This window comes from Gymnoscopelus braueri (genome assembly GCF_963280865.1).
Source record: "Gymnoscopelus braueri genome assembly, chromosome: 22".
Taxonomy (NCBI): Eukaryota; Metazoa; Chordata; class Actinopteri; order Myctophiformes; family Myctophidae; genus Gymnoscopelus; species Gymnoscopelus braueri.
The window spans coordinates 31,703,373-31,730,617 of record NC_137624.1 but is presented as its reverse complement, the minus strand read 5'-3'; the positions used below and the strand labels follow the sequence as shown (position 1 = coordinate 31,730,617).

Sequence of the window (27,245 nt, the reverse complement as noted above, 5' to 3'; positions counted from 1 at the left end):
TCATTTGTGTCCAAAGTGGCCACTGATACCCCAAACTACATAGTGCTGCTTTAAAACTCTGGAAATTCAACTGATGTGGAAAAACAAAACAAAAACCTATGCTGCTTGACCCCACCACTCCACAAATAGCCTAAAGGGACATCACAAATATACATTTAATTTCATATTTAACAATCCACAGTATTGCAAATTTAGGTTTTGAATATAGGCATTTACAATGTATATTTATGGCCAATATTGTACTATGTACAGTCACTACTGTACAGTAAGTACAACTAGCAATTTCATCTATTTACTTAAATGTTAAAAGGGTGGGCACAATAGGCTAAAGCTTCAGCCTACACAGTTTTGGTCTATGTTTCACTGATTCATATCAAATGAAGGCATTGAATTAAATTGCTATTAATGACCAAAATAAAACTACTACAACTACTACTACTACTACTACTACTACTACTACTACTACTACTACTATCTACTTGTGATTTCATTACTCTGCAACTGATTCATTCTGCTACCTATACAGTTGCCTTCTTTTTTTTTAACTTTTCTCATTTTAAGTCATTTGCATATCATATCCTTATATTTAAAAAAAAAACGTATTGTCTATTGTGTAGTATGTACATATCTGACATTGTGCCTCATCTGTTGCCCTACCTTTAAAACTACAGTTATCATCCACATTAATAATCGTTTCTAAAATACACAAGTTATTGTGCTACAATGAGGCAACTGCAAAATAAGGTGTTCTGCATACACATGTTCTGTGTGTACGCACATGTGCATGTGCGTGCGCACGTGCGTGTGTGTGTGTGTGAGTTCATGCTTGTGTGCGCATGTGCGTACGTGTGTATGGCTATTGCATTTAAATGTTACGTTGCATTTACTGGTGAAGATCCATGTGACTTTATCCACGTGTGTTGGGTTGTCTTAAGCGTCTCTACCTAAGGAAGGAGCTGAAACAAAGAAAATGAATAAAGCAAACATTTTAAACAGGATACTCTGTCATTGAACCTGCAGTATAATATGTAGTCTGGCATTCTATCTACTGCTTTTCTTTAACTGTGGAATGTAAAACGGTGTATTCACCTCTAATTCACTTGTCAGAGTTTTGTCATTCATTGAGTTTAATTTTCATTCCATCTCAACATGTTCATATGAAGTCATCCAAAATATTATAACTGCTGTGGCTGTGAAAATATGATGAATTCCCTTTAAATCTCCTCCTGGTTGTAGACATTTTCTCATCAGACATTTTCTCATCAGATAACGGAAGTTACGAATGTAACTATGGTTCTGTGAATTCCTGGATGACTGCCAGTAGGCAGTTACAGTAGTGAATAATGCCTCTCGCGCTCCGCGCAGGTCGAGTATTTATATAAAAAAAGTCATGTGACGCGTAGGCTACCTGTGCGTCCGCCGTCCCGGCTACATAAGCACATGATAGCCTGCGCGCGGCCTCTAAGAATCTTCTCGCCCTGAAAGATTCCGAGTGACCAGTATTACTGGCAGTCATCCAGGAATTCACAGAACCATAGTTACATTCGTAACTTCCGTTCTGTTTCATTCCCTCCTGACTGCCAGTAGGCAGTTACAGTAGTGGATGACTTATACCACAAGTGTCACGAGGAATTGCACCCACCTCCTAGTCTGCCGTAGCAGCCAGCGGCAGGATAGCTGACGCCAGTGAGGATCCAGAGGCCACGTCAAGGCGATAGAACCTCGAGAATGTGCAAGGCGCTGTCCAAGATGCCGCCGCACAGACGTCCGTCAGTGACACCCCCTTCATCGCCGCCCAGGACGTGGCTACGCCCCTGGTAGAATGGCAGATGACATTTGAAGGGGCAGGTTTACCGGCTACTTCATAAGCCTTTTTAATTGTGTCAACTACCCAGTGGGATAGCCGCTGTTTAGACAGTGCACATCCCCTATTCTTTCCGCCGTAGCAGACAAATAGCTGCTATGAGCGTCTAATACTCTGCGTTTCCTGAATATACAGTCGCAACGCACGGACTGGACACAGTAAGTGGGCCCTTTCCTCCACCCCGGATGTAAACGGGGGAGGATGGAATGCCGCCAACTCTATGGCCTGATTAGTATGATTGGGGGGCAATACTTTAGGTAGGAATGACACATTCGGCCAAAGTGTAACCCCAGAGTCGTTCGCCTTCCAATGAAGGCATACTGGACTAATAGAAAGTGCGTGGAGCTCACTCACACGCTTGGCTGTCGTGACTGCTAACAGAAACGCAGTCTTAATGGATAAAGAGCTCAAGGACGACCCTGCCATAGGCTCAAAGGGCGCCCGGCTCAATGCCTGCAGGACCAGAGGTAGGTCCCAAGTTGCAGCACGCCCCACCCTAGGGGGGCGTAACCTCTTGGCACCACGCAGAAACTGTGTCACCCAGTAATGCGCACCAACTGACCTGCCATCAATATGGCTATGATTAAAGGATATAGCGGCCGTGTGTACCCTCAACGTGGAGGCCGCACGGCCCGCATCAAGTAGACACTGTAAATAATGTAATACATGTTGTACAGGGCAAGAGACTGGGTCTAGACCCCTGTCGCTGCACCATGATGAGAAAGCAGCCCAGCAATTAGAGTACACCAACCTTGTGGAAGGGGCTCTAGCATTCCGCAAAGTCTCACATATTGAGGGGTCAAGCACACTCAAGAGTGACTGATCCCTCTCAATGGCCATACCCAAAGCTGAAGGAGGCTCGGTGATGGATGCCATACCTTCCCGTCCAGCTGGGACAGGAGGTCCATCCTCACTGGAAGCTGCCAAGGATCCCCGTCCAATAGACTGAGGAGCGTTGAATACCATATTCTCGAGGGCCACTTGGGGGCCACCATGAGAACTCTGTGATCTGACAATCTCACCCTGTGAAGCACAGGCAACAACAGGGGGATCGGAGGAAACGCATACAGGAGCGCCCTCGGCCAGATGTTGGCGAGAGCGTCCATCCCAAGCGGGGCACTGGACTCTGCCAGGCTGAACCACAGAGGACAATGAGTTGTGCCCTTTGAGGCAAACAGATCTACACGGGCTACCCCGTACCGATCCCAAATCAACTGTACCACCTGGGGGTGCAATCTCCACTCCCCAGAGGGCAGTCTCTGACGAGACAGATAATCTGCCACAGAGTTTACTCTGCCTGGCAGGTGCATTGCCCTCATCGAGGAAAATAGAGGATAAGCCCATGTCCACAGTCGCTGGGCTTCCCTCAGGGACTCCAGAGACCTGGTCCCTCCTAGATGGTTGACATGAAACACCACTGAGGTGCTGTCTGTCCGAATGAGCACATGCTTCCCCCTGAGAAAGGGTAAGAAGTGCTTCAGCGCCAAGGAAACAGTCCGGAGTTCTAGCACATTGATATGGCGTCCTCTCCACCGAGAGCACCATACCCCCTGGACTGACCTCTTCTGCCATACCGCGCCCCAACCTTGAAGCGAGGCATCTGTTGTCACTACCTCTCGTCTCGCCGGGACTGAGCCGAGAGGAACCCCATGCAGCAGGAATGCATTGTCCCGCCACCGGCGGAGATAACCAAGGCACCTGCGAGTGACTTTGACCTTGACCCCCCTGTGTAGGCAGGGGTCCATGCGAAGGCCATTGAACCACCTCTGTAGTGGGCGTAGATGTAACAGCCCCAGAGGAGTGATCGCTGAGACTGAGGTCAGCATGCCAAGCAGTCTGAGCCATGTTAGGACAGTCAACATTGCCCCCAGGCGGAAAGACCGCAGGAGGTTGTGTATCTTCTCTACCCTCTGTGTAGTCGGTCGTGCCTGCATCGATACCGATGCTAGGGACCTGCCGATGAAGGTGGTCTGTTGTGTCGGAACCAACAAGCTCTTCTCGAGGTTCACCGACATGCCCAGTGCCTCGATGTGAGCGAGGACCCTGGATGTCACCTGTTCCGCTTCCCTGAAAGAGGGGGCGCAGATGAGCCAATCGTCGAGGTAGGGAAGTATCTTCACTCCTGACAGGCATAGCGATGTTAAGGCTGCCCTCATACACCTTGTGAAGATGCGGGGAGCTAGAGACAGAACGAACGGCAGAACGGCAAACTGGTAGACTTGGCCTTGAAAGGCAAAGCGGAGGTATTTTCTGTGCTCTGGGTGTATAGGCACATGAAAATACGCGTCCCTCAGATCTATTGAGGTGAAGCACTCCCCCTGTGTGATCGTCTGCAGGACGTCGACTGTGCGAAGCATCCGAAACGGAAGGACCTTGAGGTACACGTTCAACCTTCTTAGGTCTAGTATAGGCCTGAGAGACCCGTCTTTCTTTGGGATGAGAAAGTAAGTTGAGTAGAACCCCTCGTTCTGTGAACGTGGGTGAACTACTGTTATGGCTCGTTTGTCCAAGAGCTTGGCCACCTCTTGGGCCAAACACTGGGCCTTCACGGGGTCTGTGACCGAGGTCACCCTGACCCCTGAAGGTGGTGGGGGTCGGTGGCGGAACTGCAACCTGTAACCTTGAGACATTGTTGTCAAGACCCATGCATCCTTGGCATGGTCTGCCCAATAATTCAGGTGCTGCTGTGAAAATCTTCCCGCAGCCGGCCCCCGACCCTCAGGCTGTGCCTGGAGGGTTATTTGGGGGCTTGGGGGGGCACTGGTTTTGCCATTGCCCACGCTGGGGCTGGCGAGGTGGGCGCCGCCCACCTCTGGACTGATGTTGCCATCTGCCTGCAGCCGCCTGGTCCCGTTGCCAGGGCTGCGGCTGAGGACTCAGGTAGCCCGAGCGTCGCGGGTCCCGCGCGCCACGTGGCTTAGAGGGTCGAACGGGGGGGGCCATCATGCCTCTACCCCGTTGACCCCAGGCTTCTGAAGCCTGTCGTGACTGCCGCCTACGTTCTAGTGCTTTGTCTGCCTCTGGCCCAAACAACTGGCCCGGCACAACAGGGAGCTTCCGTAGCGCCTTTCTGCATTCGTCAGACATAGGCGCCTGAGCAAGCCACACCTGACGTCGTGTCACGACCAGGGTGGACATCAAACGGCCAAGTTCACTTGACATTAAGCCGAAGGTCTCAAGAGCCACATCGTTAATGTCGCCCAACTCACTCCCTGGTTGCCCGCTCTCTAAGATCTTGGACTGGGCGAGGAGGAGCACAGAGAGAGAGTTTCCCATACGGGCCATGCAGGCAGCGGAATCATATGCCTTCGACAGAAGGCCATCAGTGACCCGGCACTGCGAGCTGGGACAGCGGGCTGCGTTCTTCAGAGCCTCATCCGGAGGGAGAACCAGCGCCGCAATGCACTGGTCCACAGGAGGTATGTGAACCAGTCCATGTTTTTCTGCCTCACTCATGGAGGCCAGGGCTCTTGCATCCTTGCCTCGGTGGGCAGGTGCGCCTGGATCAGCCCAACACTGCTTCAGCTGACTTAAGTAGTGAGGCGAGGGTGGGACAGCAAAGGGTGGAGCCGCAGCAACCCGTCGGAAGAACGGGTTACTCACAACCTGAGCGGCCGGTGGCTCATCCAAACCGACCTTAGCCAGGGCAGCACGCAGCGTTGCACGCAACGCGCAGGGCCCATCTCCTAGCTCAGTGCTTCCCGAGCTCCTGCGGGAAGTCTCTGAGCCATCCTCAGCCTGCACACTCCCAGGCTGGGGAGTACCCTGAGACCCCCGTTCGGGGGAAGGGTCGTACCTGGGGCTATAACCCCCGTCATGGAACTCAGAGTCTGAAGCTCTAGTTGACAGGACGTCAGCATTGTCTTCCTCCGATTCCCAGGCCGCCTGGCGTGGGGGAGGTGCTAGAGGCAGGCGAGGCGGTGGCTGCACCATTGCCTTAAGGCGCTCTATTTCAGCTCGCAAATCGTCCATTTCATGGTGATATGGAGCCTTGTCAGCCCCCGCCGACCTCTTCGGGGCAGGGTGACCGCGCTCGCCATGAGACCCGTGTTTGCGCTTCGCCTTCCCACCGGAAGGGACCCCAGAGGGTGGAAGGTCTCCCCTGTAAAGGAGGTTCTCCACCCCCTGCAGCCTGGCCTCTCTCACAGAGAGTGGCAGGATGCTACAATTCATGCATGCCTGGTCAGTCAGAGCTTCCTTGAGATGACCGATACCCAAGCATGATGGACACAATTCATGGCCGTCCTCGACCTGAAGGTGAACCTTACAGGACGAACACTCCATATCGAGTCAGTTGTGTAGCCAGGCAATACCAACGAGAGCTGTACAATTACCGAACGCGTTAGTAACCTCCAGCAACAATCACAAAGTGTAGCTAATCAGTCAGGCTAAAGTAGCTTGCTGTTAGCTCATCAGGCTAGGAAATCTGAACACTAACCAGAACGTCCAGCAGATTTGATATTCACCTTCAACAGTTTAGAACAGCTTAAATGTCAATCAGGTGTTTAACCAGGCAATCGTAGCGAGAACTGTGCAGCCACAGTACGCGTCAGGAACTTCCAGTAACTTTTAATTAATTGATTATTATTATTATTTTCAATCAATTTAATTTTTCAAATTAATTTAACTTTTTAATTAATTTAACCTTTAATTAATCAAACAAGCTATTATAGCCAGGTAAATCAGGCGAGTGCTGTGGGCAGCCCACAGCACGCGACCGACACCCAGTGTGGAGGATCACTCTCACAACACTCTGTGTAAGACAGTGTGTGTGTAGCTGGTGAACGAGCCACGCTCGAAAATCCTCCCGATAGATAAAGAAAAGAGAGGAGGAGATAGTTTGACAACCACAGCCTTAAGAGGGCAATAAATTGCGCTCTCGACAACTGTCACAGGCAGGATGTCAACTCACCAAACAACACGTAGTGTCTTTCTCTCTTTGGACCTGCAAAACAAAGAACCGATGCACGGATTCTTCAGAGCAATACTTACCCGCGATGCACGCCAGGTAGCGAGAAGTTCAAAGAGGCCGCGCGCAGGCTATCATGTGCTTATGTAGCCGGGACGGCGGACGCACAGGTAGCCTACGCGTCACATGACTTTTTTTATATAAATACTCGACCTGCGCGGAGCGCGAGAGGCATTATTCACTACTGTAACTGCCTACTGGCAGTCAGGAGGGAATGAAACAGAACCAGCTTGCTTCTGGTAATAATTGATGTAATTTAATGTCCTCAGATTTGATTGAATCAATGAATTGTCAGCATGTCAGCTGGAGTGTTGATCAGTTGGTGAGGTCGTTACAACAGAAAGATGCCTCTCTAATATATCATTTTGAGTTGATGCTGTAACTCCAATGGATATCTGTTCTCCAAAGGTGAAGGGAAGAGTATTTTTATATTAAAAACCATCTTCACCCACATTATAATGGCATGAGTGACACTGTGTTGTTTGATGTTATCTTAAACATTCACCAAACTATAATGAATAAATGTTTTAAGATAAGATAACCTTTAACCTTTATAAATACCTGATTGTTATTGGTGGACACAACAACAGCAGCAGTAGTTCCAGGTACTGAGAAAATAAGAGCAGCATGTCATAACAAATATCAATGAAACCAGTATGGACAGGTACTGATGATGTGCATATAGTGCAGTGTAAAACAGAGTCTCCGGTATAGAACGAATAAACCACAAGTTTATACTGATTCCAGACCTGTAGGAAGTGATCGGATCAATGATGTATACTAATGACAAAAATTATGCCATCATTATACATCATTGATTCCTTCCTTTCTTAACAACATTGTAACGCTGGGGATCAAATAAAAACATGCAGCTCTAATTCTTTAGACTGTTTCTCCTTCATGAGAAAGCTTGTGAACGAGGTGGTGACACTGTCACAGAGTAAACTAACTGTCCTGTGAACAAGAAGTTACTGTGCTCAGCAGCAGGGGAAGCTAAAACCTTTCTAAAAAATGATAGTGATACATCTGAACCTGTAACTATGATACACCTAATGTTAGTATACTACAATAACATGTGTGGAAGATGGAGGAAAATGTGATTACAATAATTGGATCTTTAAAAAGAATATACTGTACCATTTTCATAGTGGTTGATTACGCCATAGATACTTGTGTCGCCTAAAGGTAAACAAATAAGCATTGATGTGATGTTTATTTTGTTATTTTACACATGGTTTTAATTTAGTTAATTATTCTGCTAATTAGGAAAAATTAACACAAAACAAACTGAATGACTTAAATGAAGGTCAACTGACCTTCATCGGGTAACGGGGTGATACCTGATGAAGGTCAGTTGACCGAAACTTTATTAAATAAACTTTGTTAAGTGAAGATAGTGTGTATGACCACCACTTCTTTTCTCTACGTTGGTTGTTCTCTCCTACGCACCAGTCCTTGTAAGTAGGTGTGCAAAAAAATAAATCTACAAAATTTGAAATTCTAGATGAATTTAGATTCAAAACAGTTATCCTTGTCAGAATAACTTGAAGTGTCCTTAAACGGCAATCGGGTGGCACAGGGGTAAAGTTTGAATCAGTCGTGGTGCATCTGATTGGATCGAGCGTCTATATGAACACAATTGGCCGTGTCGTCCTTAACAAAGTAAACAAACATGACTGGTTCAAATACTGACCGTGCTGCAGTGTACAGTACGTATCATCATGTGCCCCACTTTGATTGGTCCTGTGGTATGCAGCAGAGCCCTCATTGGTTCCCTGAGACTGATTGTGTCTGGAATTTAAAGATATTGAGAGGAAATGAAGTAAACAAGATGGAATGTATTGCCGTTTATTCGTTTATTTATACAGATCCCCATTAGCTGACTCCTTAACGTCAGCTATTCTTCCTGGGGTCCAAGACATTAATGTATATTAACAAAAAAATAAAATATCACAGTTTATCACAAATAAATACAAAAAAACAACAACAACAAATAATTTTACAGAAGTCAAGTATCACATAAAATGTAATTGCCAACCCTGGTTTCCTGAGTGTATTTCAGTTTGAGTTCCTGCACATGAATCCAAAGACATCCGGGTCCCTGACATCCATAGTACAATTGAGCTATAAAATGCAGCTCTCTTCATGGAATTGGACTTTGGTAGAGGTAAAGATCTGTCCACCTCTTGCCCCACAAGTGGAATTTGTGTGGATATTTGAGCAGTAAGTTATATTATTATTTTAAAAAAATAGGAGTCTGGGTGTTAATGGCCTCGGCAACCCATGCCTTTTTTGTGTTTCAAAAGGTGTTAATGACTGTAAGACTAAGTAAACTAGCAGAAAGTCTTTCTTTGACACTTGGCCAAGTAAGACGTTCCTGCATGTCTTTCACAAGTGTCATGTTGATGAATATTAGGCAGAGATCAGTACTGTACTTACCTACAACGTACAACACAACATGGATCTGTAAATTTAAAAAAAAGTAATACATAAGTTGAATGCATAAATCTTTGAACCTTTAAATTGCTATGCTATGATACTAATTTATGCAGAATTGCTCAGTGATTGTAATCTAGATTTAATCCATATAATGTGTAATGTCGCAGTTCTCACCTTTGGATGTTCTGTATCGACACAGCAGGACCAGAGGGATGGTCAGTAGAATCACAACAAGAAGTGCCACAATCAGACCCACGACAAGTGGAGAAATGAGTTCTCCAGCCACTGCTAGCAAAGAGAGGTTATTATAGACAGGTCTTTTATTTACAAACATAACATGGGTGTGTGCAAAACCGCTTTGACTGACACTCTGCAGCTGTGCGTGATTAGAGTCAGGTACGGTAGTAGTCAGATACTGCAATGCATGATCAGCAGTGTTGGAATAGTTACTACAACATAGTAATATGTTACTTATTACATATTACTTGTTTAAAAAGTAATGCAGTTACTTTACTTATTACTCCCTGCCAAAAGTAACTAGTTACTTATTACTTAGTTACTTTTTTTTTCTCGCCCCCAGTAATTGCATCCTTTCTCCCCAAAAGACTGACTTTGCATTTTCAACATTAGCAGTTGTTTTTTTTTCTCTTTTCTGCAGCCTACATTGTAAAATCCTCATTGTTGATTTAACTCTGAAAAGTGTTCTGTACACATGACGGGTCCATTTGGTTCTATTTGTACACTCATTTCAATTATATTAACACTAAGACTTTTACTGTGTATGAATTCATAACTTACAGACTGAATGAAAACCATTTGACTATGAATTGAATACTAAGGACCTCAATGGAAACAAGACCGCAAGGACTTTTTTGGAAGTATTTTAAATGTATTTCATGTATTTTTTGCCTAAAAAAATATTCAAATTCAAACACCTGGGCTCAAACAGATAATGACTCATCATGAGACACAATCTTTGAACAACTTCTGTTGTTTATTAAACAAAATGTATTCTAATAAAATACAAAAATAAAAAGGCTCCCATAGCAACACATATCATCGTGGCAGAATGTAGGAGCAAATGCAAGTAAAAAAAAATCAATCATTCTGTATGACTGCTGAAAAAAAATAATATATATATATATATATTGAAAATAGCCAACCTACAAGCTTACGGCGCGTCTTCATTGGTTAACAAGTCGCTTATAATAAGCAGACATGGCAACACTGTTTGATCCGGTTTAAGGCCCGCCCTTCCGCAGCTGATAATTCACACATAGACAAGTGCGCAACGTTTCCGTATCCGCTCTAGACCGGATCAGCAAGCAGCCTGCATAGCAACTGGATCCCAACCAGTCTACCATTATATCAATTGACCAAAAACAACACAGGATCAAATAAACACACTCAAACCCAGAGTACCACCAAGGCTCGTGAAAAAAAGTAATAAATTACTTTTTGAAAAAAAGTAAAGGTAATAATATTACTCAAAACGTGAAAGTAATTAGTTACGTTACTAGTTACTGGGAAAAAGTAATAATATTACTTTAAGTTACATATTACTTTAGTTACTTTCCAACACTGATGATCAGTGATCACATGCCCTCAAGTACAAGTCCATCACAAACTAAAGAAAGATGTGATCCAGTTATGATGTAAAGCAAAGTTTCCCAAACACGGTCAGGACCCATGATTGGGATGTAAATATCCTTTTTTTGTTTTTGTTTTGTTTAATACCATTTCTTGTTTCAATTATTATTTTTAAAAAATGCAAAAAAGGAAATTATAGATATTTTCACTACTTCTTAAAAGTAGTTTTTTTATGTTGTTGTTTTTTTACATTGAGGTACCTTTTCCATCTGTAATTGTAACATAGCACTATCTTTTAAGTATACTCACGTCTCACTGTCATCCAGCTCTGTGGTGACTCTCCTCCAGAATAGTTACACTTGTAGAAGCCTTCATCAGACTTAGATACAGCAGGTATGATCATCTCTCCATTGGTTTTAGTTTGGACCAGTTCTTCATTTCTATAAAAGTCCACGTTGGAGAGTGACGAGTCTGTTATGTGTTTGCAGTGAAGAGTCACAGAATCTCCCTCATTCACAGGGTGAACAGGACTCAACAGGATGACAGGACCATCTGTAAAGCAGTTAACACATTAAAAACAGTCCACATGTTAGGATTCACACTGAGCAAATGTAAAAGCATGTTTTTGATGGAATGTTGCAGTATTGTTAGGTAGTGAATGAAGTAACTGGACCCACCATGTACTGTGATGTTGACAGCATTGCTGTACTCTCCCAATCCAGACTCACACCAATACACTCCGCTGTCACGTGTATATATGTTTCTGGTCCATGTAGATCCAGTCATATAAAGTCTAGCCAGTCGAACAGTGAACCTCTTCATGCTCCATTCAGTAGAGTTTCCCTCACAGCTCAGTGAGACAGACTCACCGATGAAGTGTTGAGTGCTGTTGGAACTCACTGTGAGAGAAGCTGAAGAATGAACATCTAAAACAGAACGCAGGACAAACACAGGCACAACAAAAGGACATTTGAATTCAGGAAAAAGAAAGAACATATATTAAACACCCACAATTTTTATAAAGCATTGAATGGTTTAGGGCCAAAATACATTTCTGATCTTGTGTTGCTGCCTTATGCTACCTTATACTGACTCACTACTGCCTTTTGCTGAATGATGAATTATGAGTCATACTCACCACCAGACCACACAAACTGACGTTCACTGTCTCTAGTGTATACTGGGTCTCCTCTCCCAGCTTTACACACATATTGTCCTGTGCCTGTAGGACCATGAATGATGTAAGAACCTTCTACAGTTCCATCGTCACTACCAGGTAAGAGCTCTTGAGTGTAGGAGTTGTCTGATGGTTTAGGAACAGCCCTGTACCAGTATAACCTTAAGCCTGCAGATGATTCTTTAACATCACAGCTCAGAGTCACTGAGGCTCCAAGAGTCAACCATCGAGCAGACAAACTCAGAACAGGCTGTGTGTCTGTTGGGAAACACATTTCTCTGTATTATGTATTATGTTTATTTATTTTTATTTGACATGACATACGGTATGTCTATAGCAAATATTGTAATTTTATGTATTGCTTGGAGGCTGCAAAAAAGACAGTAGGTGTCCTCTCAAATCACAATATTCCATTAAAGACATTTCTATATACTGCAAAATGATATATTCTGACTTACGTGACACAGAGAGTTTAATAGCATCACTCCATCCTGTTGAAGACTGCAGGCCATTTTTGGGACGGCCCTTACACCAGTAGTCTCCAATGTCAGACCAAGAGACACTGTTGATCCTGAATTCAGCCTGGTTCTCTGGCTTGTTTGTAGAAGAGCTGGTTGTCTTCCATTCATAAATCCAGTCCGTGTCTCCTCTCTCCTGTATCTCACACTTGAGAGTGATGGTCTCCCCTTTGAATAACTGAGACCAACTGGGCTGCAGGATCACAACAGACCTGGCCACTGTTAACATTAAGAAACACAAATTAGCGTGCAAAATGACTTCATTTAGATCTGTCTGTCAAAGCAATTTAAATTACTCACGGCCAATTGTGTTCATGGATATTGAATCACTGTATGCAGTGTAGTAAACTGGTTCTCCTCTCCCTCCTCTGCACCGGTAGATTCCATCCTCTGACACTCTGATTGGTCCATCAGAGTATTGAACACCATCTTGCATGATCAGTGAGTCTGTGTTATGTTGGTACCAGTAGAATTTCCATCCAGTTGAGCCCTCCACATAGCAGGTCAGTGTAACACTGCCCCCTACTGGTATGTCTGTTTGGTTAGCTTTTAGTGTGGCCTTTGGTTGAGCTGTTGTTCACATATAGGTAAAACGTTAAACTAGAACAGACAGTTCCTGGATAAACCATGGGCCTATATAGCCTTTTAGTGGAATGTTCATCTAAAAGCATAAATACACTGAAACGGTAGGAATAAAGACGATGCGGTTACTTTCTTTGACAATTTTGCTAATGCAAAAGGAATAGCTTGATGAAGACCAAAACTCATGAGTCTTGAGGTCCTTACATACAGCTTGACACATTTGCCTGGAAATATATTCTTTCAAACCCGTGTTCATGTCATGATCGGATAAAGCAACGTTTTTTGTATCATTTGTTGTTTTTTCTTAATGAGGTCGATTTTTCACCTCAAGCGTTATAACTTCTGAATGAAGCATCTCCAAAGTAGAAAGGGAGCATTTGAATTAATGAACCTTTAAAATAATTAATGAACCTTTAAAAGTACAACAAATTTAAATAGAATTACCAATTTTGAATTAATTAAAACACTCCAAGCCAGTTAACATCTGTAATGTAATCAACAATTGATGGGAGAGAAGAATGAGGCGACGTTTCTCGTAGATCTCTTCATTTTCCGCATATGTACTGCATGAATACACATAGACCATATCCTAGATGGCCTGGCCTTCAGCCAAGCCAAAAAATATATAATTGTGCAATATATTTCTAGCTAACAGTTTTTATGTTGTTGTTTTTTTTAATAACAAAGCAAATGAAATTACCAACTCTGTCCATGGTGACTGTATTACTGTATTCAGTGTAGTAGATTGGTTCTCCTCTCCCTCCTCTGCACCGGTAAATTCCACCTTCTGACACTCTGATTGGTCCATAAGATGTTTGAAGAAGTTGCTCGATCAGTGACTGTGTGTTATGTTGGTAGAAGAAGTATTTCCATCCAGATGAGTCCTCCACAGAGCAGTTCAGTGTGACACTTCCCTGGGCCCCTACTGGTATGAGCGTTTGGTCAGCTTCTAGTGTGGCCTTCGGTTGAGCTGTTGTTCACATAAAGAGGATAAACTTTAAAGAAGAACAGACCGTTCCTGGAGATACCGCGAGATAGCACTGAGTTTAAATGTTGTTAAAATAAGTGTTAAATAGCTCTATATCCCATCATAATCATTGCAATAGACAGTATAGAGTGTTTGCTCAGTTACAGTGTCTCTCCAGCTTTTTAGTGAGCAGAAAATACATGTTCATGTCTGGATATCAATTTCACCTAATCAGGTAGAGAGAACTCACACATGATACAAACAAGTGAAATTGTAATGAAATTGATGAAACAAAAACAAAAATGAGCAGACAAAATTGGAACACTATAAAATGTAAGCTGATAAATGGGTTCTCTCTCCTGATTGGATTAAATTGGTGAGTGACCCAACTGAAAATGTATTTTTGTATTCATTAAAGAGCTGGAGAGACAGGGAGACCTCTGTTACTGAACAAACACTCTACTGCACTATCAGAATATAGAGATTTAACTTTTTAACAAAAACCTTTTCACCAAATTCTGGGCCCTGGGGACAAGGATTCACTGTGGGCCCCCCTATGATTTTTTTGTTTTTGGGGGGGGGGGGTTTATGCTCATCGCAAATATTTTGGGGTGGTCCCTGCTGACTGTTCTGCCTGGAACACTGTTCACTCTTATTTACATTTAAGCATCAATATAAGGATACAAGAAGAATGGGCACCTCAATGTAAAATTAGCTATTTTGTCCAAAATGTTAAAGAATACAATATTTGAAAAGTAATTGAACCTTGAACTTCTTGTTTATGGCCAAAATGATTGGATACAAGGTTTTGTTACTATTTGTAGCAACTGTAGAAATATTAGAGCTTAATTGTGAAATGTTCAATCATGTTCTAATCATGTATACTTTACATTACACTTAACAGGATATTTCACTTTCAAACATGTTTGGGGTCATTTAAGGCTTTTGTGAACACCCCAGACAGTTTTTTAGTTGCTTGATTCAGTATTTAGATATTTGATATTCATTTTATCAGACACGCTTCCTTCCTATACAAACCCATTGTAACGTCAAAGTTTTGGGGATTTTGTTCTTCCATTTTTCCCATTTTTTTTTTTTTTTTTAATGGAAAGTCACCAGAACCGAGTTTGAAGTTACAATGGGTTTGTATATAGGAAGGGAGTGTGTCTGATAAAATGAATATCAAATATCTAAATACTGAATCAAGCAACTTAAAAACTGTTTGGGGTGTTCACAAAAGCCTGAGTAGACGTTAAAATGGTCCCAAACAGGTTTGAAAGTGAAATATCCCTTTAAGACCGTTTTCCGTTTTAACATTTTGGACCAGATAGCCAATTTTACATTGAGGTGCCCACTCTTCCTTAGTGCCCAATCTTCCCGTTACCTTACTTATACAGATGTCTGATGATAATCTTCTCTTATGTTACATATGCCCTTACGTCATGCAGATCTACAACCTCACAATGCGTCGGTCCGCGCCATGTTGTGAGCTTAGATCGGCTATTTTCGGCGTGCAACGCTGTTGTACGACCAAGTACACATCTGGTTTTAGTTGTGCTCACTGCTCACCAGTGGTGGAAAAAGTACTCACATGTTTTACTTAAGTAAAAGTATCAATAGGCCTACTGCTTGGAAAAAATCTGCAAGACCAGGAATCCACGCATTTGCATTGACTAAGCATTGGCAGATTCTTCCCAAGAGGTAAAATAAAAGTGCGGTGGGAGCGCGCCCTTACAAGTAAAAGTCCGGTAATCAAAATTTACTTGAGTAAAAGTACAAAAGTATTGGCATTAAAATATACTTAAAGTACCAACAGTAAAAGTACTCATTATGCAGAATGTCCCTTAAATTTTTGGTTAGGCCCCTCCCTACCTGGGGCCCTAGTAACTCAGTCGCACTTACCCCCCCCCTAAAACGCCCCAAGCATGAATACATGGAAATAGAGCATCTGACTGTAATGAGTACAATTTAGTAAAATAGATTTACCATGTATTATCCCCGCCAGGCCAAAACAGTTGGGGCGGGGATTACTGTACTGTATGTTTTTGCCCTGTCCGCCATCGGTCGGTCAGTCAGTCAGTCAGTCAGTCAGTCAGTCAGTCAGTCAGTGTGTCCGTGAGCAGCTAATCTCTGGCACTGCTGGACCGATCGGTGTGAAACTTTGCATGCTTACTGCACAAGATGTATCTGTCTGCTTTTTGAGATTCCATTCCAATTGGCTATACGACTGGCTTCCAAAGTTTGCATGAATGGCCCGTTTTGCACAAAATGCCACAAATCATGAATGGAGTGTCGTGAAACGTTGCACGCACACTCCCACCAGGTCAAGAACCAGCACCCCCATTTTTTTCAAATCAGTCTCATGGTTTGCCCTATAACTCTTGAACCGACGCAACTCCCCATATACTGTAGGCCCAACCGATTTCTGCCTGACAAGATTTTTACCCATTTTGCGTTTTCTTCAAAACACACTTTTTGCAATTATTCCTACTCCTCACACAAATCTGTACACATTATCTCTGTAGTCACGTGATCAAGATGTATTTGTCAGAGTTTTCTGATTCCATTCTGATTGGCTACGATTGCCTTTCAAGGTTTGCGGGAGCGGGGCCCATATTACACAAAATGCAACCAAATCTAAATCCCACATTTAAGGGCCTCTAAACACACAGCTAAAAGCCATTGCACTTAGACCCATACGGGCCACCACACATGCTAGATAGCTGCACCAGATGGCTGACACAGCCAGCCCTGGGTAGGCAACCCGGTCTGGTGGGGATCTGCGCCCCAAGGAGCGCAATCCTCTAGTCTAGTAAATTTAATGAAAACACTCCAAACCCATACCTTAAGTTAACCATCTGTAACAAATGTAAGGATGTTTAGCCCTATTAGGGGCATGGCTCTAAGGATGGCTCGGTAACTCTGTGGATTGTGCAGTTGCACACATTTGACTTCCATATAAAATATCTCAAACATGATCTGTCTGGATTGCCATGGAATGTAATGTGCACCTTCATGCTCCCCAGAGGATGTCCGCTACTGACATTGAGATCCACATCTTTTCCTCTAGCACAGAATCTAGGCTAGGGGCTGTTAATAGGCCTTTTAGACTCTTTGAATGGATTGTGTGAAGACATTTCCTTAAAGAAGAAGAGCCATACCTTTAAAATAAATAATGATGGTATTGCTGAATTCGGACTGTTGTTGGTCATGCTTGCGTCGACCTCTACACTTGTATTCACCACTGCAGTAGTTCTCAGAAGGCTGCATTACATATTCATGTTCTTTGCTGTAAATCTTGATTTTGTTATTGTACTTCCACCATTCATACTCCCAGACAGAGTCACGTCCTTCCTGTATCGTACACTTCAGAACAAGAGTCTCTCCAAAGAAAGGGTCAGGCCATGGGTGTATGCTGAGAACAGGCACAGGTTCTGTAGAACACACACACACACACACACACACACACACACACACACACACACACACACACACACACACACACACACACACACACACACACACACAGAGTTAAGTAATATTTTATTGATCCTTTTGGGAAATACAATATAACTAGACGTGTCGCAATTCTGGGAAATTGCAAAGTGTGGTTGCGCCGACGCCGGTTGCGGGTCGCGGCCGCCGGGACTCGAGGAATACGCCTGGAGGAATACCGTTGGAGGCCACGCGACGTGCCATTCGAATCGGGTGCCGATCGGATCCTGCCTTCGTGATACGTGCCGTTTTGATTTTAGGAAATAGGCCCCTGCCACTAAAGTAATAGGCCCCTCCCACAAATGTAACGGGCCAATATTATTGTCATTGGGATCAATTGGACGTTTTGTTCGTGATTTCTGGCATTTTTGGTAAAACGGGCCCCTCCCACTAACTTTGGAAGCCAATTACGGACGAACGGTAAGGACTATCGAAACGCTGTTCGCATATGTTTATCGCATGTCTCCAGAGATCATGTTTACCGATTTTTGTGAAATTTAGACAAAATATGTGGGAGGAGGAGCTAAAAGTGTGTTTTGAAGAAAATTCAAAATGGCAGAAAATATATTCTGACGCAAATGGGCGTGGCCTATATGGGGAGTTGCGTCATGACCCAATGAATCCAGGGGTAAAGATTTTTTGATTCTACGACCTACGGTTCAAAAGTAAAAAGGTAAAGTGGGCTGTTATAGCGCCACCATGTGGCCGACTGGTGTAATTATGTTTTTCAATAATTTGGCAATAAACTGAACCTTCCCTCCAAGTTTTTTAACTCTAGCCCTTACGGTTTCCGAGACAAAAATACTTCGTGATTTCTGGCATTTTTGGTAAAACGGGCCCCTCCCACTAACTTTGGAAGCCATTTACGGACGAACGGTAAGGACTATCAAAATGCCGTTTGGATATATTTATCGCATGGGCCCAGAGATCATGTGTACCGATTTTTGACATAGGAAATTTGGACAGAATATGTGGGAGGAGGAGCTAAAAGTGTGTTTTGAAGAAAATTCAAAATGGCGGAAAATCTATCTTGACACAAATGCGTCATGACCCAAGGAATCTAGGGAAAAAAAGATTTTTATTTTACGACCTACGGTTCAAGAGTTATAGGCCAAAACGTAAAGTGGGCTGTTATAGCGCCACCATGAGGCCGAATGGTGTAATTCTTTTTTAAATAATTTTGGACTAAATCATAAACCACCCCTCCAAGTTTTAGGTATTAAAAAAGGTCTTAAAAGTCCTTAAATTGTCACTTCACTGTCATCTGGGGGCCCTCCAAAAAATCATGTTGGGGACCCCCTGGGGGTCCTGACTCACAGGTTATGAAATACTGTAAAATAACTCACCAGAGACAGTGATAGAACGTGAGTTGCTGTATTGTGTGTAGTATGGCGGGTCTCCTCTCCCTCCCCGACACCAGTAGCTTCCACTCTCTGAGACACTGGAGGGCCAGAATCTGTAGTATGACTCGTCTGTCACCATCACTGGCTCAGAGTTTGTGTTGTCTCTGTACCAGTAGATCTTCCATGATGAAGCTGTACTGGCTTTCACAGTACAGGTGAGGGTCACACTCACACCGTTTGACGTCAGTACATTTGTTTGGTCTGAAGTCAGCGTAGCCGTTGGTTTATCTGTTATTTATGACAGAGAAACAAAATAGAACTGTGTTATATCTGTTGAACCGGGAACCTCAGTAGTTCTGCCAACTGCTAAAACATCTCACAGTGATGTATCACACCAATAAATAAAAAGTTAGGGGTTAATAACACTCTAAAGGAGTGTGCACGCACGCACGCACACACACACACACGCACGCACGCACGCACGCACGCACGCACGCACGCACGCACGCACACACACACACACACACACACACACACACACACACACACACACACACACACACACACACACACACACACACACACACACACACACACACACACACGCACACAAAAGGACATTAGACACACTAAAAGTCATTAAAGGAAGGCCTATAAATCAAAGTCACTGATAATGGCAATGTTTCATAGAACTACTGTATGCACTATGCACTATGGGCTCACTACTAGCCTGGAAACCAGACACATCTGCCCACTATCACATGGATAACATACAGCAAATGAAGACAAGTTTGGCTATGTGAAATACTCGCAGTGATGAAAATAATTAATGATGATAATGATAATGATAATGATAATGATAATGATAATGATGATGATAATGATGATAACTAGTAGTAAAAAGGATTGATAAATAATGATTGCCTGATAACAACCAACTATTCAATCACAGCTAATGATAATTATTGATCAATAATTACTGCCTGATAACAATCAACAATCTATTGAGGGAAAACCTACTAAAAGACTATGGAGTAGTCTACATTCTTTTTGGCTGCCATCAGGCTAATGAAGAAGCAGTGAATACCCTGCCTGGACTATTATGGCCAGTTGCCTGTGGCTAAACGGACCTACAGTATGACAATGCTTTTTACACTTAAGCCATGTATGCTGCTATATTGACCGTTGCACGTAGTTTAGTTTTAATATAGATTTTTTTTTATTGTTTAACTTAGTTTTTAACTGGATCACATTGAGGTTTTTGAACACTGAGTCTCAAGAGTTAAAGGGATATTTCACTTTCAAAAAAACTTTTGGTCATTTTATCGTCTACTCAGGCTTTTGTCAGCCCCCCAGACAGTTTTTAAGTTGCTTGATTCAGTATTTGTCTGATTTTTTATATTTTTTGGGGAAAATGAAAAAAATTAAATACAATAAAAAAATTAAATAAAATAAATGCAAAAAGTAATCAAAAATATTATTATTAGGTAATATAGTATTAGGAGGGCAGGGTGAGTCACCAGAACCAAGGACGGGTGTTTTTGATGAATCTAACATGTTAAAAATTTAGTTTGAAGTTATAATGGGTTTGTATAGGAAGGGGGCGTGTCTGATAAAATGTATATCAAATATCTAAATACTGAATCAAGCAACTTAAAAACTGTCTGGGGGGCTGACAAAAGCCTGAGTAGATGATAAAATGACCCAAAGTTTTTTTGAAAGTGAAATATCACTTTAACTCTTGAGACTGTAGATGTTGTGTTGGTTTTTAGTGCACAGTCAATTTCACGTGCCTTATACTTTGTGATTGGTATTGCTGACAATAAAGTTGAACCTTGAACTACTGAGGAAATGTCCTGAGAGGTCAAAGGTCACATTGCTAGAAAATAAAACAATTCAGTGATGTGATTTTCAACATATTTTATCTTGAGAAATTATATCAAATGCATTTAGTGTGTCCTGAAAAAATGTCCTGAGAGATCATAGGTCACATCAATAGCAAATAAATCATGTTTTATCATCAGTAAAAACCCATTTAGGTCATTTTTTAATGTAAGAACTCTCACCAGCCTTATTTACAACATACCCTTGCAATTCATGTGTGGGGAAAATGAAACGTGTATTGGAAATGCTTTCTATTCTTTTATGTGTATGTATATTAATAATGTAACAGATTGTCACAAAGAGCTTAATACAAAACTGACAGAAATAAATGTAGTAATTGAGAGGATGAAGTGCATGACAAGTGAATAAAGAGAATAGATAGAAAATCAATCTTCACCTTGACTGTGTCCGTAGGAGACGAAGTTACTCATCAGCACTGAAAGATATTTAATGAGACAATATCAAGCTAAGCATAAATATATGCATTTGTATTATTCAGGAGTGTGTGCGGTTTGAAGAAATTGTTGAAAACGTTACATAAGTATGATGACAATGACAAGCTTCGAATGTGAGGACATTAACATAAATTTCACTTTGAATGTTGTGGAAGATTGCATGTAAAAACTATCTAGCACTCAGTTTACGCACACACACACACACACACACACACACACGCACACGCACACGCACACACACGCACACACACACACACACACACACACACACACACACACACACACACACACACACACACACACACACACACACACACACATTTTCTGTCAATAAAAACATAAATCAATCAATTTTCTTAAATCCAAAAAATATATTTGCAGGTTGTTGGTAGCTACAGAGTATACCCATCATTTGTTAATGTGTAACAAAAAACAAAATCAAGCAAGCAAGCTTCATGTTTTTACTGTATCCAAACTCAGCATCTTAACTTTAACAGAATGTTGTTTCTTTCTTGTTGTTGAATAGACCTATAGTAAGTAATAATAGTGATATACTGTAATATATTCACAGAGTAGTTGAATAGACCTACTAGTAATAATAGTGATATACTCACAGAGGAGTTGAATAGACCTACTAGTAATAATAGTGATATACTGTGATATACTCACAGAGGAGTTGAAAAGACCTACTAGTAATAATAGTGATCTACTCACAGAAGAGCGCGCAGGGCCACATATGGCCCATCCTCTCGTGTGATGAACACCTCTGAAATACCTTTCCACTACCTATTCACACTGAAGTAATAGAACTTACTGCTGTGTGAAACAGATAACTAGGGCGGGGGATTTCATGCCATGATCTAAGCATATTTTAGTGCATTCAGATCTGATCTTCCTTCCTCTTGAGGTTTAGTTGAAGATGTGAGTTCCTTCGTTGCAGGTCTAAATAGATTTGTCGTCTTGTGGTCTTGTCGTGGTGGTTTAGAAGCAGAAATAAATATATTGCATTAATCTTTCATGAGGAGACTCAGTGTCACTACACGCATTCACATATTAAAAAGATAGCACACATAAGTCTTGTTCTATGTCTCTCCATTCCTGCATTATGTACTTTTGACCTTGAAATGTTTTAAACCAATAGTTCACCATGTGGTTGTATCTGAAATCACTCATTGCTCACTAAATACAAGTGGGGAGAACAAGTATTTGATACACTGCTGATTTTGCAGGTTTGCCCACTTACAAAGAATGTAGTGGTCTGTAATTTTTATCATAGGTACACTTCAACTGTGATAGACAGCTGCCGTGTAGTTCTGGGCTGATCCCTCACCTTTCTCATGATCATTGATGCACAAGGTGAGATCTTGCATGGAGCCCCAGACCGAAGGAGATTGACCGTCATCTTAAACTTCTTCCATTTTCTAATAATTGTGCCAACAGTTGTTGCCTTCTCACCAAGCTGCTTGCCTATTGTCCTGTAGCCCATCCCAGCCTTGTGCACGTCTACAATTTTGTACCTGATGTCCTTTGCTCTTTGGTCTTGCCCATTGTGGAGTCGAGGTTGGAGTGTGTGGAGAGGTGTCTTTTATACAGGTAGTTCAAATAGGTGCAGTTAATAATAAAACAGGTAAAAAAAAACGAACAGGTCTGTGAGAACCGGAATTCTTACTGGTTGGTAGGCGATCAAATACTTATTTCATGCAATAAAATGCAAATTAATTACTTAACAATCATACAATGTGATTTTCTGGATTTCTTTTCAGGATTCTGTCTCTCACAGTTGAAGTGTACCTAAACATTACAGACCACTATATTCTTTGTAAGTGGGAAACCCTGCAAAATTGGCAGTGTATCAAATACTTGTTCTCCCCACTCAGTGCACAACATTCACTTTTTTGTAGTGTCTGTTATTATAACCTATATGGTGGACTCATCCCACGATGTAGCGCTGGGTTTCTCCGACATCCAACAAGACCATTCAATGAATTTATATTTCCCCAGAAGTAGCAGTAGCAGAGATCTCTGATCTGGCAACGCCTACGCCAGACTAAACCGATGGTCACTATCGCAAACCCATATAGTATATACTATACCATCATGCATTGAGCTGAAAGACAAAATGCAGATGCTTTTCTAGCACGTTTAATTAACTATGACCCAGGTTGTCAGGGTTTTTCAAAGTATGACCCAAACATAAGGGAAGAAAGGCAAAAACTTGACATGGAAGACTTGGTTTATTATTAGGGAGCAGTGAATGAGTGGATGATTTGGGACGCAGCCTCAGGGCATCCTACTGATCATTTCCACAAAGTTTCATGAAAATCAACCCATCCGTTCTTGATTTGGATCTTGACATTGAGTGTCACTTTGATCGTTGAGACCAAAATGTTAATGCTCTCTTTGGAGCACCCTGATCCTTCATCAGTTATTTTGTTCACAGACAGACATAATTTGTATTTTATGACATCATTTGACAGCACAGTGTGTTGTCACGGACAGTAAAGTATTTACATCACTTGATTTAATCCAATGGAACAAACCTCATATTTCTCGTGTTCTTGTCAAGTTTCATGAAAATCCACACATTCGTTCGACCTTGAGTTATGTTGCTGACAGACACAGACAGTGATGTAAAGTAACTAGTACATACTCAAGTACTGTACTTGAGTGCAATTTTTAGGTATTTTTACTTTACTGAAGTACTTCCAATTATCAGTACTTTCACATCTACTGACTCCTCTACATCTCAGAGGCAAATATTGTACTTTAATTATTTTTTTTTGGACAACTTAGATACTAGTTACTTTGTAGATTTTGATTATTATTACAAAACATACAATACCCACTTCAGCCCTATACATACATTTAGGTTATTTGAAAATAGCTGATACAAGCTCACAATGTGTCGCGATGCGACCCATTTGGAGCTTGTAGATCTGCTATTTTCAAAATATTTTTATTTATTTTATACATTTGAAAACTTCTGAAATGGGACATTCTGCATAATGAGTACTTTTGGTACTTTAAGTACGTTTTCCTTTCCATCACACTGTAGTTTGGTATAGTTTTCTTGTGGCAATACTTTTATATTGCTACGTGATTCCCCATTTGATGCTTTCTTCTTTTCTCTGGCCAACCATTTTTTTATAGTTTGTTGATTACTTTTGATAATAGTAATTATTATATATTTTTCTTTTTAGAGGTATTAAACGGGTTTTAAGTCCTTAAATTGTCACTTTAGAAATGTGCAGATACCCTGTATACACAGACTGTGAGTTGGTTTGTTTACTGAGAGTAAATTCATCTGTTGACTCATTCTATAATGTTTAAGTTGTTTTAAAATGCATTGAACAGCATTATGAGTGAAAACACATATAATAAGCTACATTATTAAACAGTGAGGACTAGGCTGGCAGATTCTCACTGGCCACAAAAGGAAACAAACAGCCTGCATGTCAAAACCACATGTCTGACACTACATTTATTTTGAGTTTGCATGTGCAAAAACATTTTGACATTGTAATTTCCTTTTTGGTGCTTTTTAAAAAAAAATGCTCTTTTCTTTCTTGGATTAGTAAACAAATGTATCAATTATTTTTCGGTTTTGTTAAATCAAACGAAACTAAACAAAACAGAACATTGTTCTGTTTTGATATTTGTTTTGTATTTAAATGGGGTAGTCAAAATAAGCTTTGGCTTCAGCCTTCACCTCTTCGGACCATTTTAAGGTGCTTTACTGGTATGTACTGTAGGCCTACAATACTTGTTTGTCTAAAAAAAGACAGAAATAAACTCAACTAAACTAAAAAACTAAAACTAAACACCAATAAGCGGACAATCAACTGGAATGGAGATTTGCCAGGCACCAACACTGGACTCTTTTAACTCAGCTCTGAAGAGACACAATTTACAATTACAATTACAACTTACAATTTAGGCATTTAGTAGATCCAGAGTGATTTACAGCGATTTACAGTAAGCACAAGGTAATACATCAAATGCATAGAAATAGTAATCTGCTAATAAACTAATGCATAAGTTAACCAAGAACCTATCATCAGTCTAATCATAGAATATCGAAATAATATACAATAATCTGTATATTGAAACTATACTATACATACAGTAGCCTATTACCGTACAAGAAGAGTGGGCACTAGGATGTAAATTTTACATTTACAAGTAATGTGAAGAAATATGAGACCTTAATTGTCGAACGTTCAAGCATGCTCTTATCATGTATACTTTACATTACTTAGAATCATTTTCCAAATATTTCATTTTTTTGGCACATGCAACTCGATGTTTGATTTACATCGAGTTGACTGCCCACTCTTCCTGTTACAAGATACATCAGAGTGGGGAAATAAGGTATAATGAATAATGACCACAAAGTGGTGTGAAGTTTCACATCATTGCATAACAGGAAGACAAGCGTCTCTGTACAACCACAGTGTTGCGTCTCATCACTTTTTGCTTCTCTCTACAGATGGATTATTCCACTGTACAGTACGTATTAAAGGACCACTTCAACCATTTTCAACCTATCTTCATATAAATGGTCCTCACTAATGCTCATTATAATATGGTACCATTTCTGTCTACTCACTGTGTGTCTCAGGGGAGGGCTGTGACAGTTCAGAACCCTGCCTACCAGTGACATCATCGATGGGGAATCGAAGAAAATGGCTAGAAACTGCAGCCTTTCTATTCCTGGAAAGTTAGCATGCTATAATAGAAGTTCTCGCATTTATAAAGAAATAAAATAAGAAATCTTGCTTGAAATGATCAAACCTGCCTACCGATTGGTAGGTCCCAACAACATTTTGCTGCTTGTACTTGTATTAGTTAGTGACAAAACCTAAAATAAAGCCAAAATTGCACTTCTATGTACAGTATGACGTTGTCACATAACTTGCACAGTAGATCTGCTAGTTTTGGCATGTGGCATTGACAGTGTTGTACGACTAAGTGTAAATGGGGCCTAAAGCAGAGCGCACACACCACACCAAAAATGAAACATGTACTGTACCTATGGCCGACGGTCAAAAACTACATGACATGCAACTGAGTAAAGTAAACAACTTTTAATAGACAAGTAGTAGAGTACAATGAACAACTACATGTCATGTCAGATCAAGGTTGCACTTAAGCACTTTCAAGCTGGCGTCCCTATTTTGGTCATGATATCATCACAGGTGAAAATAAATTAAAAACAATGTTCCAACATTTTCAAAACATTTCAAAATGTGTCACGTCATGCTCCGAGCATGTAGATCAGCTATTCATTATTTTTGAAAATGTGTTAAATTATCAAATTAAGTGATCAATCACTTAAATACATTTTAAATATATATTTAGATGAAAATCTACTTTTATTCCCTCATTGAAATAGTAGACATTTCTTTATTTTCTTATTTTCACCCATAATGCCATGTCAAAAACAGGGACACTACATTGAAGGTGTGTTAAGATCTGCAAACGGTTAAGCATGTACTTCAGCATAAATATGGCGCCCCCGTGTGGAGCTCCGAGGGTATAACAATATATCCCATGCTAGTATCAAGTACTATCCTACATACACCCTGCCAGAGAGCAAACACAGTTAACAAAATGGACATACTGTACTGTACACCTGCTACTTCAGTATAAAAACTGGATGTTCAGACTAGGGCTGGGATCCGGAACCCGATCCAATATTGAGGACACGGAATCGGCTCCATCACATTTGGAATCGTTTCCGGAACCAAACGTTTTAATTTCAAGGACCACCATAACTCTGAGTGTTCACTCTCAGAGTTACACACCTGTAAGGGTCTATTTGGAACCCCCTCAAGTAACCCAGAGGGTCCCTGGACTTCACTTTGAGAACCACTACAATAACATGTATGCAATACTGTATGTATGATTGAATTTGTATTTATAAAAAAAATTATAATGGAGGCCAAAATGTAGATTATTT

General features: G+C 41.4%; 2 protein-coding genes across 4 annotated transcripts in view; one reads left to right on the top strand and one right to left on the bottom strand.

Moving 5' to 3' along the window:
* LOC308078597 (Fc receptor-like protein 5) overlaps positions 1–22,060 on the bottom strand; it is a 65,143-nt gene extending 43,083 nt beyond the window's left edge. Inside the window, exons 1-16 of one of the 3 annotated variants that reach the window (XM_080419831.1) lie at positions 21,998–22,060; positions 21,226–21,264; positions 18,948–19,232; positions 17,268–17,540; positions 13,840–14,109; positions 12,858–13,127; positions 12,498–12,776; positions 12,001–12,297; positions 11,540–11,788; positions 11,172–11,414; positions 9,447–9,557; positions 9,273–9,297; positions 8,527–8,624; positions 7,971–8,012; positions 7,395–7,441; positions 482–956 (exon numbers count right to left, since the gene is read on the bottom strand). In XM_080419831.1, coding sequence (XP_080275957.1) covers positions 945–956; positions 7,395–7,441; positions 7,971–8,012; positions 8,527–8,624; positions 9,273–9,297; positions 9,447–9,557; positions 11,172–11,414; positions 11,540–11,788; positions 12,001–12,297; positions 12,498–12,776; positions 12,858–13,127; positions 13,840–14,109; positions 17,268–17,540; positions 18,948–19,232; positions 21,226–21,264; positions 21,998–22,028 — 2,571 coding nt within the window. In that variant the 5' untranslated portion in view covers positions 22,029–22,060 and the 3' untranslated portion in view covers positions 482–944. Of the gene's footprint in view, positions 1–481; positions 957–7,394; positions 7,442–7,970; positions 8,013–8,526; positions 8,625–9,272; positions 9,298–9,446; positions 9,558–11,171; positions 11,415–11,539; positions 11,789–12,000; positions 12,298–12,497; positions 12,777–12,857; positions 13,128–13,839; positions 14,110–17,267; positions 17,541–18,947; positions 19,233–21,225; positions 21,265–21,997 lie in introns of those variants that run through there. The other 2 variants (XM_080419832.1, XM_080419830.1) reach the window with 2 other exon arrangements.
* cetn3 (centrin 3) overlaps positions 1–27,245 on the top strand; it is a 180,732-nt gene that overhangs the window by 96,255 nt on the left and 57,232 nt on the right. The window lies entirely within an intron of this gene.